We start from the raw sequence: 18,970 nt of genomic DNA, 5'->3' as shown, positions 1-18,970 counted from the left end.
CACCATGTGCTGCCCATGGGGTGGACCACCCTGGCTTTTGCTGTCTGAGCATCAGGGGGACTGGGTGGAGCCCATCTCTGGTCCTCCTGCCTTTGGGGTAGAGGGACCTTCTGGAGGCCCTCTCTCTCTGCTTACTGCCGAGGTCAGTCCTGTGCCTCTTGTGTTTAGCACGTGGCTCAGGCCAAGGAGCCTTCTGCTCTGGGACTTACTTTCTGAAAGCAGGTCTTAGCCTGTCTCTGCCCTACAGACCTTTTCTTATGTTCACATCTAAATAAACACTTGTTACAAGAACCGCCCCCCCCCCTTTTTTTGTATTTTTCACATTTCATTTTCCACCTTTCTCTTGGTTTTTTTTTATTTTTTAAAGTCATAAAGACACTCTCACACAGCAAAATTGCATTGTTTTGCAGCGGAATGAAGAGGAGGGAAACTCAAAGGCCTCAAAAAGATGCCACTCTCCTTTCCCTTCTGTGTCCAAAACATGATCCTGGAAGTGATTGTTTAAATAACTTCTGGAAGATCTGTTTTCTGATAATGGTCCACATGGTGGCAAATCGTGATTTGCATATGAAGACACAAACTGCATAAGCAAAACTATCAGCATCAGCTGGGAGAAATAAGATCTGAGCACCTGGCATTTTGAGAAGTCATTTTGCTTGTGTCCATGGGTCATTTTCCTACATCATTGACAGGACTTCAGCTGACTTGACAGAAACTCCTGTAAATCCTGTTTCTTCCACAGTAACAGAAAGAACTGCAGAAATGACAAGGTTTCTGGTCCAGCAAAAGCTCAAAGCAGGGTCATACCCCAAGCTAGATCAGCTTGCTAAGGGCCACAACCAGCCAAGCTTTTAAAAGCCCAAAGGACAGAAATCCCACCATCCCTTTGGGAAACCTGTCCCGTGGCACAGATTTTACATGTGAAATATGGACTGGTCACAGAAGAATTAAGACCAGACTGTCCAAAATGAAGAGAGATTTCTGAAACTTTTTGCTGTCCCTGGGAATACACACAGTACAGTGTATGTTCTTAATAGCAGCATGAAACTTAAAAATACTTCTTTCTATCCAGATTACCACTACTTAGATGCTTTTTGAAACATGTATGGCCTCATGTAAACACTGGGCAGATGCTTATCTAGTGTAAATCCCCACAGGTCTGTTAACTTCAGCAGGACTCCAGCTATTCACAGCCTTTGCAGTCTTGCTAAAGAAAAGTTTTGAATTTGAGAAATAACCTGTTTCCCTCATCTGGGGCTAGACATTTTGCTACAGGCTCAAGCAAAACTCCAGCAAATTTCTGTAGGTACTTGTAAATAGGGCATTACTTGGTAATTACCATGGTGATTGCTAAAGGGTCAGAGAGTGGCGATGAGAACAAAAAAGCTGAGGGAAAAAAACAGGAGCTCTTTGTAAAAGTATTCAGATTTTGTCTGCCAGTGCCAATAAGCTCAAACTATCCCTGCCATACATTTTGTTTTTTAAATAAAGGCTATTTACATCACTCACGCATGAAATTACAGCAGTTGGTAGCACTGGGTCTTACCAATCCCTCATCAGCGTCTGCTTGACAGCTGAATTCACTGATAGCAGTGGTAGTCACAATTCACCAGGTGTGATTTACCATTCAGTTGTGCTTTATGCATTCCACAGGCACATGCAAGCACACACTAGCGCAGACACACACATGCCATTTTAAGAACAATTTTCCTTGCCTCGGTCAGGGCTCGACACACACTCCCCATCCTGGGCATCCAGCTGGCTGGGCCCAAGGCCAGGAAAGAGCCCAGTGAGGCTCCTCAGCTTTAACTGGGAGCTACTTTCAAGCTGGGGCTTTCACCTCCTGCCCCAGGGCCACGCTGCGGCTGTGCCTATGCCCCTCCTTGCAAGCCCTGATGCAGACCTTGACCCCCTGTCTTGGCTTCCCAGCTTTGCCTCCGACCTGCCTCATCACTGAGGACTTCCCCAGAAAACCTCGAAGCATCAGAAACCTGACACAAAAAAGTGCTGGGTGCCTGGACCTACCTACTGAAACATGTTATTTTTGTTAATCAAGTAGAGTTCTGCAAAGTGCACTGAAAGCTGCAGTTTCCAGGGAAGTAAGGGCAACATCTGGTTTGTTTAATAATGCGCAGTAACAAAGTTTAATCAGTGATTTTCCTTGGTTTAAAGAAAACAGTAAGAATGAAAAGAACCCAACAGAGCAGCTCACAGCACTAGAAGTTTTTCGTGCTCTGTGTAGACCAGTCCTAGAAAGCTGTGACATTACTTTTTATGTTTATTTGCTTGTACCAAAGTGATGCTGAGAGTGGAAGTCTTTGATTCCAGGCCAAGACCTGGAGGAAAAGACACTTTGGTGGGCACAGCTTTTTTTGTCCATCCTCTCAAGATCTTCTCCACAAAACAAACCTCCCAACCAGTCTTACAGCAAAGGCTCTTCATCTTCATTCAGCTCCAGCCCCAACCCTTCCTCTCCACATTCCCTGCTTTTCCATGGTGTTTCTCCTCCTCCTCCTCCTTTCCCTTGTCTTAATGTGTTCCCAATCTCACTCCACTGCTCCCTTCTACTTGCTCCCAATACCTTTTCTTTCCTTTGCCTCCCTTCTTGGCTGGCCTACCCTCTGTGACCATGGGGAAACTCCTCTGCAAGGACTACAGTGCAGAATATGTCACAGGACAGGAAATTGGTTACTAAGTTATAGGACACCTCCACTGCAATTTGTTAAAGACTTTTAAATATCCATAATTGGGTGGAGCAACATGAAGAACATTACCAACAAAGAACACCACCAAGAAATTTCTCTTGCCTGTGTTGGGAAATTAATCTCCTAATGCTACAGTTTGGCCAAAATGACCTGTCCTCTCCCCATACCATGCTGAAGTGCTGGTTAGAAAAAGCTGATGTCCAGGGCAATGTGGTTCTGTCTGCAACAAAGGAAAAATAAACCAAACATTTATTTCCAAATAACTTTTTGAAGTAAAACAGGGTATTTGCAAAGATATTTTGTTCACAGTAAGACAATTAATTAACTTAAATAATTATTCTTAAATAAAATTCCCAGCTTCCAAAGCAAGCAATAAACAATTCTCTCTAAACTGCTGCATCCTATTGTTCTCTATCAAGCATCAGTTTTCACCACTAGCTGCAGAGAGGGATCACCTAGTGCACCGGCAAGCAAAATTTGGCTTCAGATGACAAGCCACCCTTCCCTTCCACAAGCCTCAGGGTCTTTCCAGCCCTGTGAGCCCCTTGCAGGAGCTGCCATCAGACAGCAGTGATGCCAGCTGTGAGTGAGCAGAGCAGACAAGTCCCAGCAGGGCACCTGGGAAACATAGAGTAGGAAATGTTCATCCTGCAAGATCTGAGCCACCACTGTGTCCTACATGCTTGGCCTTCACCTGCTCTACCAAAGTTAGTGGCATGACCAACACTTATGATGGTGGCCCTGCATGCAGAAGAAATTCTTCTGGCTGGCTGGTTTCCCTACCCCCTGCCTTCTGCAACAGCCTTACTGCTGCTATCACACTGGGACACAAATAGAGGAAACTATACCCAAAGCTGACACCATGCCACAGACACAGCTGCCTGCAGTAACCACAGGAGGCTGCGAGTGGCAGGGAAGACTTGGAGGGGAAAGGTGAAGCTCGCTACAGGGAGTGTGAACACCAAAGACTTAGGCCACCCTTAGAGGGGATTAAACCTCTCAAAACTGTTGAATGACTGGCCAAATAGGGCATTTGATAGGCAAAATAGAGAGAACTCATTTCCATGCCAACAGAGCCTGATGGCTATTCAAAGACACCCATCCGGAAGATTTTCATGAGGTGATGAAATGCACAGGCTTCAGGGGAGCAAGAGCCATGCAAACCTCACAACACCTGCAAAAAAAAAAAAGCATAGCAAGTGATTTTTGGCTTACAGAAGAGAGCCTGACTCTGCTTTGCATGTTCCCAGAAAAAGTCAGCTCCTCCTCTTTACAGCATCTGACAGATCTGCTCAACTCCCAGTGATTTCTTGATGGTGCAAAGGCAAGAATGGGCAGCTTATTCTCTTGCAAATCGGCTCTAAAAACTGCTTCGGTGGGAGAACAAATGAATGTGTCACGGCCCATCCAGCGCAGGCTGGATCCACTCTGCTTCCACCAAGAAGGTGTCTGCTCCTTGCTACCTATGTCACATGTAGTGTTTTCTACTGCTTCAGTTTGTGGCTCCATATCTTAGCTAAATGAGTCTCTTGTTGCCAGTTTGCACAGTGAGGTTGCATGTTTAACCTGCTGTTTAGGCAGTGCTGGCACAGACCTAGGCTTGCATGACAAGCCGTGCTCCTCCTCACGAAACCCAGTACAGAGGGTGCCTTATTTGCAGCAAGAGTCACTCCTGGCCCACGTTCAGCCTCATGCACACCGTTCCCCAGCTCCTCTGCAGCTGGGCCCCAGCCCTCCCAGTCGTTTCCCAGCTGGGACCGACACACAGGGTTATGCTGCCCCGGCACACCACCAGAACGTTTCCTTTGCTGGGCTTTGTAAGCTTCCTGGCGGTCCAGTGCTCCCATTTCTGGCGGTCCCTCTAGGCTGAGGCTCTGCCTCTTCTCATGCCAGCCACTCCCTCTAGTTCAGGGCTATTGTCATCCTACAGCAGCAACCCCGCATGTCACCCATGCTGTGTGCCAGCCCTCTGCCACTCCACGCACACCAAATTCTCCCCAGTGGGGCAGGGGGTCCCAAGGGAGCAGGCAGAGGTGATGCCCTGCTCTGCGAGAGCCTGCCCTGCCCATGTGCACCTTCACCTGTCACAGAACACCCTCTGCAGATCCTGCTCGCCCTCCATGAGTTAGAGGAGCTGCTGGGCTGTCAAGCACGCTGGCTGGCCTCTCTTGCTACCCTCCAGACCAGTTCAGGTGGAACCATGCTGGGTGGAGACTGAGGCTCCTTGTGCCTCTCACCCCTGTCAAATTTTCTCTCTCACAGCCCTGAGACATGGCCTGTTTCAAAACCACCATGGTTGGTTTGGTTTTTTTTTTTCCTACAAAAGAATGACCACAACAGCTAACTCAAGCCTCTCTCATGAACCTGGCTACATCCATGTGATGCTCTCCGTAAGCAGCTCTTTCTTGCCTGCAGCCCCAAGTTCCTGTATAAAACTCAACCATGGCATGAAAAGCAGCATTACTTTGGAAAAACAGGACAGATGATAAACAACCAGGCCACTGATGCAGAGTGAAAGCTTACTCCCACAAGACAAGGCATGTGAACATCTGATGCAAATAGGCAATGGACACATCCCACTAGTCTGTTTCTTTCCAGCCCCTCTTCTGCCATGTGACTGGGCTCCATTTGGCAGCTGCACATCAGTTCTCCCTGTGAGGTTTCACCTTGGTCCCCACACCACACTCTGGGTATAAAGTGTTTCCAAAATCCATGCAATCACCCTCTGCTTTTGTCTTCCACTAACTCCAGTGAAGTGCAAGATGTCTTAAGTTCAGTGACTTTGGACACTTCTTTGTGGACACATGCTCTGAAAGTGAATGAAGGATGTCCCCATCACCTGCCTTGTTCCAAGAGACTCAGGCTTGTGATCCCCTCTCAGATCTTAATAATAAGCTGCAGGTAGGGCTCCTTTGTCACAGTGTCATGAAGTGTCTGGCTGTGACGCTCTCCACACTTCCAGCAGCGAAGTCCTTGCACCAAACACAGAGCCATTAAAAACCCAAACCTGCCATCTCATTGCAGAGGCAGCGGAGCTTGGGGTGCAGCCTGTGCCATGAGGTACATGCTCTCACTTTATTTGTGTTCAGCCAATCTGATCTGGGATTTTGGCTCTGCTGAACCCTTGACTTTGAGCACACTAAATACAGCTCTGCCTCTGGGACACAAAGGCAAACCAAAACATTTCCTCCCTTCAAAGAGACAAATTCTGATGGTGGAACCAAAACTGTGAGTGTGCTGCACATGAAGGGGCTGCCGACACACTTAATGTCCGCTTCCCTCTGGTTTGGTTGAGGTGGGAGAAGCCACTCAGCTCACAGGGCTATCAGAGGGCAGGGCTTCCCAGTAGTTTACTCGAGGGATCTCAATGGTGCTGTTTGTGATCGGGAGCAACTGAGTGGGGAATGAAGCCTAAAGGATTGGATTTTTTTCATGGGTAGAAATTGCTCTTGGAGATCCAAGCAGATGGGATTTTGCCTGGGGTAATTCTCGAGCACCTACTGGTACTAAAAACCTCCAGTCTTGAGAGGCCAAGGCACGATGCCCTTGCTCAGGGTACACTCTGCAGTGCCTGGTCTCAGAATCAATGAGCACTTTGCTCACTTGAAGGCTGCAGATCTCAGTGTAGGCAGGATCTGAGCTGGGAAATTTAGACAGAAAAAATGCTGACTCTGAACTCTGACTCCCAGAGACCAGAAGAAAGTCCAAGCTATAGCTTTTGCATGGCTAATACTCCTGTAGATACCATACATCTTCTATAGCATTATGAACTCCAAATGTTTAATCAATGCATGACATTTTCCATTTTACTTACCCTTGTCCCTCCTCCAGTGTAGCTGAATGACAAGAGAAAATAAAACGTTGCCAAACATGAAAAGCACCAACTCTTCTGCTCCAGCAACAGGCACCACTTTGGTTTACAGATGGAGGAGATCTGGAGTCTAAGATCCGCCTGAGTGAGTCTGAGTTTCATGTTCCCCATAGTTCCCTCCCCACAGGAACTGGCAGTCAAAAGAGACACCAAATGCTTAAAATGGGACATACTCCTGCTCCCCAAGTGAAGAGCTGAAAATGTTTTTAAATAGGCTGATGATAATATCAGATTGAGGATAGTCCCTACGCCACCACGTTACACAACTCCTACTTCACTCACAAATACTGGGATTACAGTTTAACATGCATGACGAGGAAAGGAGAAGGGACAAGAGCCAGCACATGCTGTTTGGGTATCCATTTCACTCTACTTACAGGCTGGGCTCTGCCAAGGAAAACGCTTTCTTGGAAAAGGATTTTCATCAACAGCAGGGAGGGCAAAAGCAGCTGTTCAGCACACCATCCCACCTCAGCGTGCACTTCTTTCATTCCCCATCCTCTACAAGTGCAAAGTGAAGCATGATCTGACTTTGCCCTCTGGAGGCACGGAACTGGCATGGCGCAGAGAGACACAGAGCCCCAGAGGTGACGGAACTACCGCACTGCCTCTTGGAAAATCTGGTAGGAAAATTCATGCCCAGCTACAGCTTCCCATGAGCCAGAGGGCAGAGCATTGCAGGCGAGGCAGCTTTGCCACTCTCCTTTCATGATGAAGGAGTCGGTTTCTTGGTTTCTGCAGGGTAATACTACCCTAGTGTTTTGTGTACTTCAAGAACATGGGTGTCAGTACGGGAGGCTGATTTTTCTTCTGTGTCCTGGCACAAACTCTACAGCATGTGATTTGAAACTCTGCCACACATCTGCATTCAGCTTCTGCGACCGCACACATGGGTCCTCAGAGAGTGCCACTTCATGGTTTATTCTGCTAGCACCATAGTTTATTCTGCTACCTCCCAGATCACTGGGAAGCTGCACAAATAAGCAGGTGGCCAAAGACTCTGGGGTCCCTTTATTCAGCTAGAAACCAGGGCTGGGGTTTGTTTGCTGCGTGCAAATGGATCCTCACACACATTTTTCTCCAAGCAGAGAAACAGCATTGTTGGAAACCTTAAAGGGAGCCCTGTTTCACTAGGATGAACATCTCCCACCTTCCCTTGGTCCCTTAAACACCATTTGTGCAATTGCCAAGAGGGCTTTGGGAAAGCTTTTCCCACAGAGATAGACTCAGCAGCACGCTGGTGATCCGAGTTCTGGGAGAACTGGCAGGAGGCACCAAGACGTGGGCAGGATCAGCTCTACAGCCATGCACAGCACCTGCACAACTATGCACATCCACCTCTCTGCACCCCCATTCCTCTGCACACACACCTGCCCACATCCATTCCCACATACCTGTGGACACTCATGCCTTGGGTCCAGCCACACAGCTGTGCACACTGGCATGTGTTTGTACGCACACTCGCATGTCAGTGCGCACCCACAAACTCCCAGGCACATCCTCAACCCCACACCAGTGTCCTTGCACACCCATGTACCTGTGCGTGCTCACCCTCCCACGCACACGCATCCCTGTGCGCACCTGCACACACTGACCCTCCCCATCCCACCCCTAGGACCTCCTGCCATCCCGTTTATCCTCTGGCTCCTGAGGATCACCATGCCAGCAGGTGAGCAGGCTGTGCTACCCCAGCCCCGCGGGCGCGTGCCACAGGGTACGAGTCCCGAGCAAGCATTCCTTGCCAGCTGGGTGCGCTCACAGCATTTGTTCTGACCCCCAGTCCTGGGGTCTGACCCCCAGCCCCAAGTATATGAGCAAGCAGGAGGGAGCTGGCAGGTAAGTATGTCCCAGCAGCAGCCCACAGAGAGCCCAGCGTCCTTCCTGATTGGAAGGATCATGTACCTGGAGGTCCTGTGGCACAAGGATCAGGGACAAGCAGGTCAGATCAGGGGTAAACCAGGGGCACGGGAGCCCAGCTCTGTGCCGAACTGCTGTTGGGCACCAGAGGCGAGGGCCCCAGTCTGAGTGCATTTTATGTAGCAGCCCCGCACACAAACCGCGCTGCCTAAGCCCACGCTCACTATCTCTCCCGAGAGAGATCTGCCACTGGGGCTTTTTGCACGTTCCGTTCGTTCCTCCTGCTTCACTCCCGCGAAGGAGCGCCGGGCTCCACGGGCGCCGCTGCCCGGAGCCGGCTGCCCTGTGCTGGGGTCCGGCAGCATCCCCTCCGACAGACAGCGGCAGCCCCTCACCTCTCACCTCACCTCACCTCACCTCTCACCTCACCTCACCCCGCCGGCCGCCAGCCGAACCGGCCCCAAAGGCACCGCCGAGCCGTAGAGGGGAAGGCGCTGGAGATGCCGGTGCCGAGGCCCCCGCACCGGGACGCCGGCGACGCCCCCGCTCCGCTCGGTGCCCGCCGGCCCCCCGCACTCCCGACGGCGCTGGGGACGGCGATCACGGCAGGGGGGGGCGGGCGGTGGCTGGGGGGGTGCCGGGGCAGGGCGCTGCCCCTGCCCGCGGCGGCGGCGGCACGCCCGGCCCTGCCCGCGCCTCCCGGGCTGCGGGGCGTTGCAGGGGGAGTGCCGGCCGCCCGGGCGCGGAGCCGCCGGACACCGCCGCATAAAAGCCGCGGCGGCGCGGCGCTGCGCCTCCTCGGCTCGGCCCGGCCCGGGGCCGCCCCGACGGCCGCATGACCGCCGAGAGCCGGCTGCCGCCGGGCCCCCCGCCGCCGCCCCCGCCGCTGAAGGCGGACGCGGCGCCGCCGGGGGAGGCGGCGGCGGCGGCGGCGGAGGGGGCGCGGGGCGGGCGGCGGCGGCGCAAGCGTCCGGCGGAGCGGGGCAAGCCGCCCTACAGCTACATCGCCCTCATCGCCATGGCCATCGGGCAGGCGCCCGAGCGGCGGCTGACGCTGGGCGGCATCTACCGCTTCATCACCGAGCGCTTCCCCTTCTACCGCGACAGCCCCCGCAAGTGGCAGAACAGCATCCGCCACAACCTCACCCTCAACGACTGCTTCGTCAAGGTGCCGCGGGAGCCCGGCCGCCCCGGCAAGGGCAATTACTGGACGCTGGACCCCCACGCCCGCGACATGTTCGAGAGCGGCTCCTTCCTCCGCCGCAGGAAGCGCTTCAAGCGCAGCGACCTCTCCACCTACCCGGCCTTCCTCGCCGAGCGCCCCGCCGCGCCCTGCCGCCTCTTCCCGCTGCCCGCCCCGCCGCCCGCCGCCGACCTGCCCCCAGCCCCCGCCGCCGCCTCCTGCGCCTTCGCCGCCGCCGCCGCCTTCCCGGCGCAGGGCTGCGCCGCCGCCGCCCTGCCGCACGCCTACGCCGCGGTGCCCACCGCCCCCGGGCCCTACGCGCCGGCCGGCCCCGGGCAGCTGTACGCGCCGTCGGGGCGCATCGTGCTGCCCGCCTCGCCGCCCGCCCCCGCCCCCGCCGGGCTCTACGGCCGGCGCTCCCCCGCGCCCTACCCGCCGCTGCCCCACGCCTACTGCGCCGGAGGGCAGCTGACCGCCGCCGAGCCCGGACCGCGGCACGGAGCCTACCCCGGCGGCCCCGACAGGTTCGTCCCGGCGCTCTGACCCAGCCCCGGGAGAGGCCGGGCGGCCCGACGGCGCGGACCCGGAGCCCGGGAGAGGGGCGGGCAGTGGGGCTCGCCCCGCGCCGCTGGACCCGGGGCTGCCCAGGAAGATGCTGGAGGACCTTGGGCTGCGCTGCCGCACCCTGCCACCTGCCCGGGCCTCCCAGCAAGGAGCGCCGCCGCCAGCCCTGGGGGCCTGGGGGGCCCTGCCCAGCCCCGTCCGCTATCGTCAGAGAAGCCCCAGGGGCTCCCAAGTGCCTGGATGGGGCAAAACGGCCCTTTCCTCTTCAACCACCTTTACTGGGGCAGGTGGTGAAAGCTTCCTGGCAGGCCCCCGCTCTCTTGGCACACCCAGCTGGGCCCCCTGGTCTATCCAGGAAGATCTATCTCACTTTTAAAAATCTCTCCACTGTTGATTTTATTTACAGAAGAAAATGTCTGCAGGGGCCCGGGAGGAGGGAGGCAGGGGGAAGTGTTCCCCGGCCTAGTGCAGCCAAAGCCATAAAAGCGGGGTGCGTGGCACTAATGTGGTGTCGTGTCCCTGGTGTTGCACAGGGCTATCGCATTAGTGCCAGGCTTCGCACCAACTATGTGGCGAGGGCTGGGGAAGGTTTGGATGCCGGGGTTGCAGCCCAGCACAGCAAGTCAGATCCGTCCGGGGGTCGTGCTCTGTCCTGCAGGGGTGGGAGAATAGTGGGATTGGAAGGATAAAGACTTTGACCATGAGCATGCTCAGACCCTGGAAGAGGGACCCTGCGAATCTGTGGGATCTCTGCCCTTGGAGGTTTTCCCAACTCGATTGGACAAAGCCTGGGTGACCTGATTTGTCTTTGGAGTTGGATCCAACATTGAATTTGGACCTGCTTTGAGTAGAGACCTGGGCCAGAGGTCTATGGAGGTCCTTACATCCAAAATTACTTTGACCCTAAGGTCAGCCCAGCTCTGGCTGTAGCCTAGAGAAATTAGCATCTATGGGGAAAAACTTTCCTTCCTGAAACAAGTGAGAGAGGCAGGACGTGGTGCCTTCGATTGCTCCCCTTTTGAGCTTTCCTAGGATGGAGAAAAAGCTAGAGGAAAACACGGAGAGGGGACAACTGATAGGAAGTGCTGTGAAAGGCAAAGGCTTGAAAATAGATCCATGGGGAAACTCCGGCAAATCCCTTCCAACAGATCCCACCGCCCCTGGAAGAGGCCCACAGAGTTGGTGGATGCCCAGGGCTCTGCCTGGGGCTGTGAGCAGAGAGGGAGCAGACGTAGCCCTGCTACTGTCCAGGTCTCCTTATCCAGCTCCTTTTTCCTGTGGAGATGGGAGCCTGTGTGACCAGGGCCAGGAGGAGGTTGGTGAGGGGTACTGCAGCGTGGTGGGGCCTTGAATGGGGGGAGGTAGGTGGAAAGTGCAGCCAGAGCCTCGGCAGGATCTTTGGAAGAGCAGAGAGGGTGCACATACACTAGGGTCTCTCTCACCACAAACGGGTTCAGATCGTGGTATAACTCAGGTTGGAGGAGACCTTGGCAAGTTTCTGTTCTGACCTTGTGCTCAAAGCAGGGTCAGCTATGAATCCGACCAGGTTGCTTGGGCCTATCTAGCTGAGTCCTGACAACCTCCAAGGATGGAGACAGCCTGGTCTCTTTGGGCAACTTGACTGTCCTCATGAGGGAGAAGTTTCAGCACCTCTCTAGTCTCATTTCATGTCTACTGTCTCTTGTCCTTCTGCTCTGCACTGCTGCAAAGAGCTCTGATCCCACGGAGACACCTGTATCTTCTGCTCCGTGGAGGATTTTTCAGATGAGCAGGATGAAATCTGTATAGAGGCAGGTTCCTTGCCTTCTCTGGGTGCTAAGGTCCAGGTATCTAAGTGGGACATGAGAGGGAGGAAATGGAGTGGAACAGGAAGGTGGCTGGGTGTCCCCACAGCACAGTTGGGGTTGGAGGAGGCTAAAGCCCTCTGGAGTAGGTGGACAGGAGAATTATGTCTGTGTTCCATGGGCTCCTGAGGTAGGAGATGAGTGTTGGATTCAAGGCACCCATCCCTCTCTCAGAACGGTCAGGATGGCACGTGGTGGGTGAGCCACTTCATGGGCTGGGAGGCTAGGTCTGGTCTGGTACTGCTGCCCCTTGTCGATCTGGACCTTTTCGTGGTACTGCGGGAAACTCTACTGCCTGCACACAGAGCTGGGGAGGTTCTGCTGCCATCCGTGGGGGGCACAGGTGGCAAGTGTAGGCACCATTCAAATCTTTGGTGTGGTGAGGTGAATCAGATTTTTCCCTGCCTTGCTTTCCATCCTGAAGAGCTGCGTTGTCTCTTTCAATATCCTTCCTGGTCCTGGTGCGCCCAGAAGCTGCTTCCATCCTGGAGAGAGCAGAGTCCTGCCTCTGCAGCCTGCCTGCCTCCACCTGGGGCAGGTCTCCTCAGCAGCCGTGCTAGCTCTGCTCCCGACTTCTCCCTTCACCAGCTGGAAGAGAAGCCTTACACCTGGCTGCGACAGCTCTTAAGTTTTTGACAACTGCCTGCTGGCTCTCTGCTTTCATCGCCTGCAAGGACTGGACTGCGTCTCTTTGCTAGCAAGTCATGCTGACCTCTTACTGGTTTGGGGGTAGCTGGGAGAGGAATTGTCCTGCCTCTTAATCCCTGCCTTCCTTCCTGTAGGAGCAGTTATCAATGTGGACTGGATTGTTTTCATGAGCCTAGAGGTCTTCTGGCCCTTAGTCCCCATTACTTCAAGCTGGTTTTATTCGCTGCTCGAGGTGCAGTCTGAAAAAACAAAGGTCACCAATGATGATACAGGTCTTGTGTAAGCTGCTCCTGACCTCAGATAGCATCTGTAGCAAGTTCAGGGAGCGAAACCCAGTGTTGGGAGGACATGCATGATAGATATTGATGACGCAGAAGGCACAAATTGGGTGGGTTCAGTTGTGTATTGTTTGCAGATAAGGTCTAGATGCTTGTTCTTATTTCTCACAAGCTAGGGAAACCAGACCTTTCTGCAGCAGGTGCAGTGATGAGCCTGTTGCATTGAGGACCTGAGACACGTGGCCACAAACTGTTTAAACTTCAGCCACAAGCAGCTGGAAGCCTTGGGCAGGAGCTCTGAGCTCAGTGAAGAGCTACATGGACCTTTCAAGGGACTCTACATCTGTGTGGGGTCTCTGTCCTTTGGGGTTTTCAAGACAAAAATAGACAAAGCTATACCTGCCCTGTGCTAGTGCTGGCAATACCCCAACCTCCTGCCTGCGGCAGGCCTGGAGACTCCAGAGATCCCTTCACACCAGCACTGCCATGTTTTTGTGGCTATTGAAACCTCTTCGAGCTGTCGTGCAGTCTCAGACACAAAAGGGTGCACTGAACATTATGGGTCTGTCCAGTTTGTGGCAGCAGGATGTGCTGACCCTGTGCTTGTGCATGTGGCTATGTGTCTCATGCGACTGTGTGACCACTGACAGAGGAAGATACGGTTGTCGCATCCTTGGGAAGCCATGCGGTTGGGCCTGCCTGTGAGGATATGGGGATATGCCATGGGGATATGTTAGACAATTGGATCTCAACGTATGCTTGTGCCATGGGGATATGTTAAACATTTGGATCTCAATGTATTTTTGGCTGGCACTTTGCTTGTAATTCTCAGGCACCATCCAGAATACGGAAAATTTTGATTTCTGGAAGCTTTATTGTAAATATCTGAGGGCCTTCCTTTTAGCAAAGTTAGTCTAAGTTTCAAACTAGTCTTTTGATTTCTGGGAGAAGAGTCCAATAGGTTTGGGTTACAACCCTGTAGGAAACACTAAGTGTAAGCACTGATGAGAAGAAAGAAGGGCCTTGAAAGTGCTCATTCCTCGAAGGACAGAGCCTTTTGGTTCCTGTTCTGCCCAAATTCTGGTATGGTCAGGCCCTGTGCTGACTTTGAGAAAGAGGTGGATTGTTACAGCCTAGGAGAACATTTTATTATGTATTGCAGATCTTTTTTATTTACTCTCCTACTTCACTTGGAAATAAATCTTTGTCCTGTTGTTTGTAAGGAAGTGTCTCTCTGAGTTTTTCAAGCCTTCCCTGCACTCCTGAGACCAGGAGAGCAATGATACAGAGCAAGATGCCCGCCACGTGCTGCTCCTTGCATTTTGTTGTGTCTGTCTTACTGTCCCGAATGAGATTTTGTTACCCGGCTTTGGTTTAGCAGCAATTTAGGATTTATTAATATTTTTGAGATAGATCACAAGATTAGGTTGTATAATTTTAACAGTACTTAATCATCAGCCAATTTAACAGAGTGATTTGATGGAATTTGTTACAATCAAATTTGCGACTTAGTTAAAGATTCAAAAATGGCAAGGATCACGTGAAACTTACAGCAGGGTTGCACTCAGATGGAGGTTAAATCAAATCACACACATGCACAGACAGATAAACCAGTTCTGAACCGAATTTTATCCCCCCCCTGCCACACACACAGAGGTTAACCTATGACTAAAATTTCCCTTTTGTGAGTTTCATGAATTACTCACTTCTATGTGCTGGCATTCATCAACGGATGGTCAGTGAACATCGCAAAATCAGGCCTTTAAGTCCTTGCAAAATCATCAATGGACTATCTTTCAATCCTCGCAAAATCTACCCTGAGAGGTGTCCCAGCTCAGGGGGAGATACTGGGTCACGCAGCCTGCTGCAGTCTCAGAGCGCTCAAAAGGTCTCACCTTGGATCGCTATTTATAGGGTCTTGAGATGATTGGCTTTGGTCATTACTTTACATTCTGGCCACAATTCGTGCTGAGTCATCCTGATGTACCATTCAGACAGCAGAAGGCCCAGGTGTGGCCAAAGAGTGCCCGACCCCAGAAGTCAAAGTCGCTGCACTTGCAACCAAAATAACAGCACGATGGGAGTTTTTCCCACAGCACACATGGCTTATCCTGAAATATCAGAGTGGCGGGGGGGGGGGGGCTGCGCAATGGAGGGGGAGCTGCACCACCATGCTTACCTTGGCTTTTTTGGTCTGCTGGGATTTCTGAAGACATAGGAGGGAGGGAGGGGGTGGCAAGGCCAGGCCAGAGGTGGCTTACCAAACTCCTGCAAGCCCCCAAGTCACCAGTCTGCTTTCAAGGTCTCCTGCCAGGCCATAAGTGTGCCCCAGACATCAGTGCATGAAGCTCCAGCCCAGCCAGGTGCCTCTGCTAAAAAGGAGCAGGTAGGGAGGCCAAGGCTACTATGTGTGATAGGAACACAAGCTGAGAGATGGGCAAGGGAATCACGCTTGGCGTTAATTACTCTGATTGCTCCAGTGTGGAGCTGGGCCAGCTGGAGAAGGTTTTACTTCTAGAGACAATATTATGTTGCTTGTCCTGTGGCAGCAGCACCAAAAATGCTTGGTCTTGCCTCCTTCTCCCCAGGCCAGTGATTTTTTTTGGCTGCAGAGATGGAGTTCCCGCAGCCGCAGGCTGACACCGTGTTCACCTTGTGCAACAGCAACGTCTGTGGGAACAATTCCTCAAGGAACAACCGTAGCTAATGGTGGGTGTAACAGGCCTTCAGGGGCAACTCCACACCTCACGGCGATGATCTGGCTTGTGCATGGCTAAGATAATGGCAGATGTTGCCCTTTCTCCTGCTGAGGGGGTGGTGACCAGCTTCCCAAGGGGTTTTGAGGGAAAGTGAGCTCTGCAGCTGGTGCCCTGTCAGCAGCCCAAGCTGTCTGGAGAGCTATGAATGAGATGGGAACAGGTAGTTTAATATGCTAAATTATGAAAGAGCAGATAGGAAGGTCTTCTTCAATAGCTCTGAGACTCCCAGGTATGATTTATCTGCCTTTGGAAGAAGCCAAGAAGTGCATCCGATTTATGAGAAAGAGTAGGCGGGGGGGGGGGGGGAGGCAGCTGCCATTTGGCCAGAAGGGAGTACCTTTGAGGGAGTCCAAAGCTTTGTGAGTTGTAGTTAGAGGTCAGTCTGCACAGCTGGAGATGTGCTTTAGCTGCATTCATTACCTAGAACTGCAAAGCCAGCATTAGTGATCAGAGAGGATGTCCCACTCATGCAGCACCTGGATGTGAACTAATGTGAGCATAGGAAGGCTGATGCTCTTTGGGGGGTGGACTGTACAGAGTCTGCTGTATGGAGATACAGTGGCCCATGTCAGCACAAAGAGTAGCTTCACACACTTATGTTGGTGTAGGTCTGGAGCCCTGATTCACACGAGGCACCATCTAGACAACAGAGCTGATTTCTCAGCTGGCTCCTCTTGTTCGAATTTACCTCTTCTGCCTGTCTGAGGCCAAGAAGTCAAGGTGGGAGATGATGGCATCAGCTATACCTGGAAGCTGGTGTTATTTCTGGGAGCTACTTTTGGATCTGGGGCAGTCACCCCAACCCCTCCTTGTGTGGGCAGACTGAGAGGGAGGGAATGGGGGTCTTGGTGGGGACCCCCCGTCTCTGAACTCTCACCACCTCCGTCAGTATTCGAACACAGGGTTCAGCTGGTGGTTCCTAGGACATGTAGGGACCAATAACGTAGCAAGCATGAAGTACCCTGGCCATGCTGCTTGGGCCAAGAGGAAAAGGAGGCTGTATCCTAGCCTCTTCTGCTGATTGGAAGTCCATAGGATTGTTGTACGCTCAGGGCCAGGTGTCTGGCTGAAAGTGGCCATGGAGTAAGCAGGAATGGTAGCTGTGGGCTGACTCAGAGGACCTCACTGAGCCCACTGATATCCCTTCTCTTTGATGCCAGGAAGCTCAGATTTGCTAGCCAATTAGGAATTTGCAAAGATGTGGTCTGGATGTGAACTACCCAAAGAGATCTTAATTGACAAAAGAGCTAATGAGGAGGTTCTGGCCTTTTTGTTCAGAGACAGTCCTGAACCAGCACCAGAGCTCTTGGTCTGATGGCTGAGATGCAGCTCGTTTGGTGCATGAAGCCCTCTGAGTCAATCATACTTGTGGCTGGCTCTTGCAGGGAGACCATCTGCACCTCATGTTGACGTCTTCCACTTGGAAAAGGCGCTCACGAGGCCAGGGTGCCACCTTCTGAGGTTAACAAACTGTGTCCTAGGCATCTTATCGCTTCTATAGCCATATGTTTTAGCACATAGTCTGTCACCAGGTTAGTGCTCACCAGAGTGCTGGCCCTAGAATTGGCCAATTAAACAGTGGTTCTCTGGCCACCCCATCCCAACCCATCATGCTGAGTCTGGGATAGGCTAGTCGAAAAGTAGCAGCCACAGAAGTCTGCTGTGTTGGGAGTGGCAAGAGGCGGTGAGCCCAATGGAAGATCTTGCTGTGCAGATCAAGGCCTGGCCATCTCATCTGAGCATGCGGGGAACACCCAGAGCCATGGCAAAATGGCACATTATTTAGCTATAAGCATTCAAAAACTGGGTTGTGTAACTGACAGCCCACTGCTGGACTCTGGAAAAGAATATTTGGCTTCACAAATATTCCCCCTGCTTGAATGCTGTAGTGGGATGCATCACAGTCCAGTTGTTTAAGCAGCAGCCAGTTGGATGTAGGCATAGATGTGCCAGTGTGGATTTGTTCTCTTCCGAACTTCTGTCTCTGTCCCTTCCTCTGTAACACTCAAAGTCTTGTTATGGACAGAAAAGGGAACACTGTAAGTGAAGCCAAGGGTTTACCATTACTACATGCAAAAGTTTTAACAATATAGTATTTTCAATTATTAGTCTCATAGTGTTGTCCCACAAGCAGGGATCGATACTGAGTGTGCAATAAGCCAGTTTTACACACAGAGCCGAGATATTTATTTATTTCATGTCTGTGCAGAGAGGGGTGCCATGTGGCAACTCCACAAAGCCGGCACACTACACCAAAGAAAAACAACGTATTCTGTTACATGATTAGTAAAAACCTGCCTAAATTTGCATTCATTGGTTAATAGTCACCCTCTCATCTACTATTGGCCAGTTATATTTAAATTAGCCTCGCTTGCTATGTAAATTAGCACTCATGCTCTTTGAAGGTGTGGGGGCGCAAGTTCTTCAGCCTTGAATTGAGTCGGTGGTCGTGATCTCCCCCTGCCACCTTTACCTTTCACTTAGTTCATGCTTCTTTGGCAATCACCCAGCCTTCTGAGCCTTCTGGGGCAGGATGTTTCCTTTTATCAGTCTTTAGCTCCCTCTTCAAGGGCATAGTCGTTAGCAAAGCATGCATCGTTTGTACAAAGTAATGAGGCCTGCATAGTGAAGCTATTGAGTAATGGTCCTCCTTAAAGGGCAATATATCATGTTTAACCCTAAACTGAGCAGTATCACCACGGCTAGGCCATAACTCAAACATACAACTACATCTCCCCCCTTTGAGACTATAAATAAAGAGAAACCTCAATGTGGTTTCTTTTATATCATTCTCACCTCAAATTATTTTCTCATAAACCTTAAAACCACATTTAGCAACACAAGATACCAATGCATAAATACACGCAAAAGCTACTAAAGCAACTATTATATATAGTTCAATAACCTTTTTTAGCCACAAACTTAAACTGGGGAACCAGGAAGTCAACCACTTAAACATTTCTTCAAACCGTAAGATGTGTACTGTTTTCTGCAATAATTCAAAATGCAAGTTCTTTCCCCATGGATTTCCTGGTTCCCCACAGAACACTCTGGCATCTTTTAGCTTTATCCGTATCCATAGGCAACAGAGGACTATTACCCCCCCCTTAGTTCCTTCATTTCTTTTGCTAAAGAAATCTGTATACTTACAAAAATACACTGACAAAGGTACGAAAACAACTATCAAAACACAATACAAAGATACTAGGCCTTGCATACAATCTAGCAATCTAGCTCAATATATGACTTCTCAGAGTCCCA

At 51.6% G+C, this 18,970-nt stretch overlaps 1 protein-coding gene and 1 long non-coding RNA gene across 2 annotated transcripts; one reads left to right on the top strand and one right to left on the bottom strand.

Annotated features, from left to right (window-relative positions):
* Positions 1–315: 315 nt before the first annotated feature.
* Positions 316–8,880, bottom strand: LOC121232697. The gene is made up of 2 exons (XR_005931623.1): positions 2,873–8,880; positions 316–1,000 (listed from the first exon to the last, which is right to left on the bottom strand). It is a non-coding gene; the product is annotated as an uncharacterized LOC121232697 (long non-coding RNA).
* Positions 8,881–9,268: 388 nt separating this feature from the next.
* Positions 9,269–14,172, top strand: FOXE1 (forkhead box E1). Its single transcript, XM_030005648.1, has one exon. It carries the CDS (start codon positions 9,269–9,271, stop codon positions 10,157–10,159), a length of 891 nt encoding a protein of 296 aa, XP_029861508.1. The 3' UTR covers positions 10,160–14,172.
* Positions 14,173–18,970: the final 4,798 nt, after the last annotated feature.

This window comes from Aquila chrysaetos, chromosome Z, assembly GCF_900496995.4.
Source record: "Aquila chrysaetos chrysaetos chromosome Z, bAquChr1.4, whole genome shotgun sequence".
Classification (NCBI taxonomy): Eukaryota; Metazoa; Chordata; class Aves; order Accipitriformes; family Accipitridae; genus Aquila; species Aquila chrysaetos.
The sequence above is the reverse complement of the archived record's forward strand: the minus strand, read 5'-3'. Positions and strand labels throughout refer to the sequence as shown.

What these genes read in the sequence shown, in the direction of transcription:
- FOXE1 (XM_030005648.1), top strand. Translation starts at nt 9,269, where the DNA reads ATGACCGCCGAGAGCCGGCTGCCGCCGGGCCCCCCGCCGCCGCCCCCG.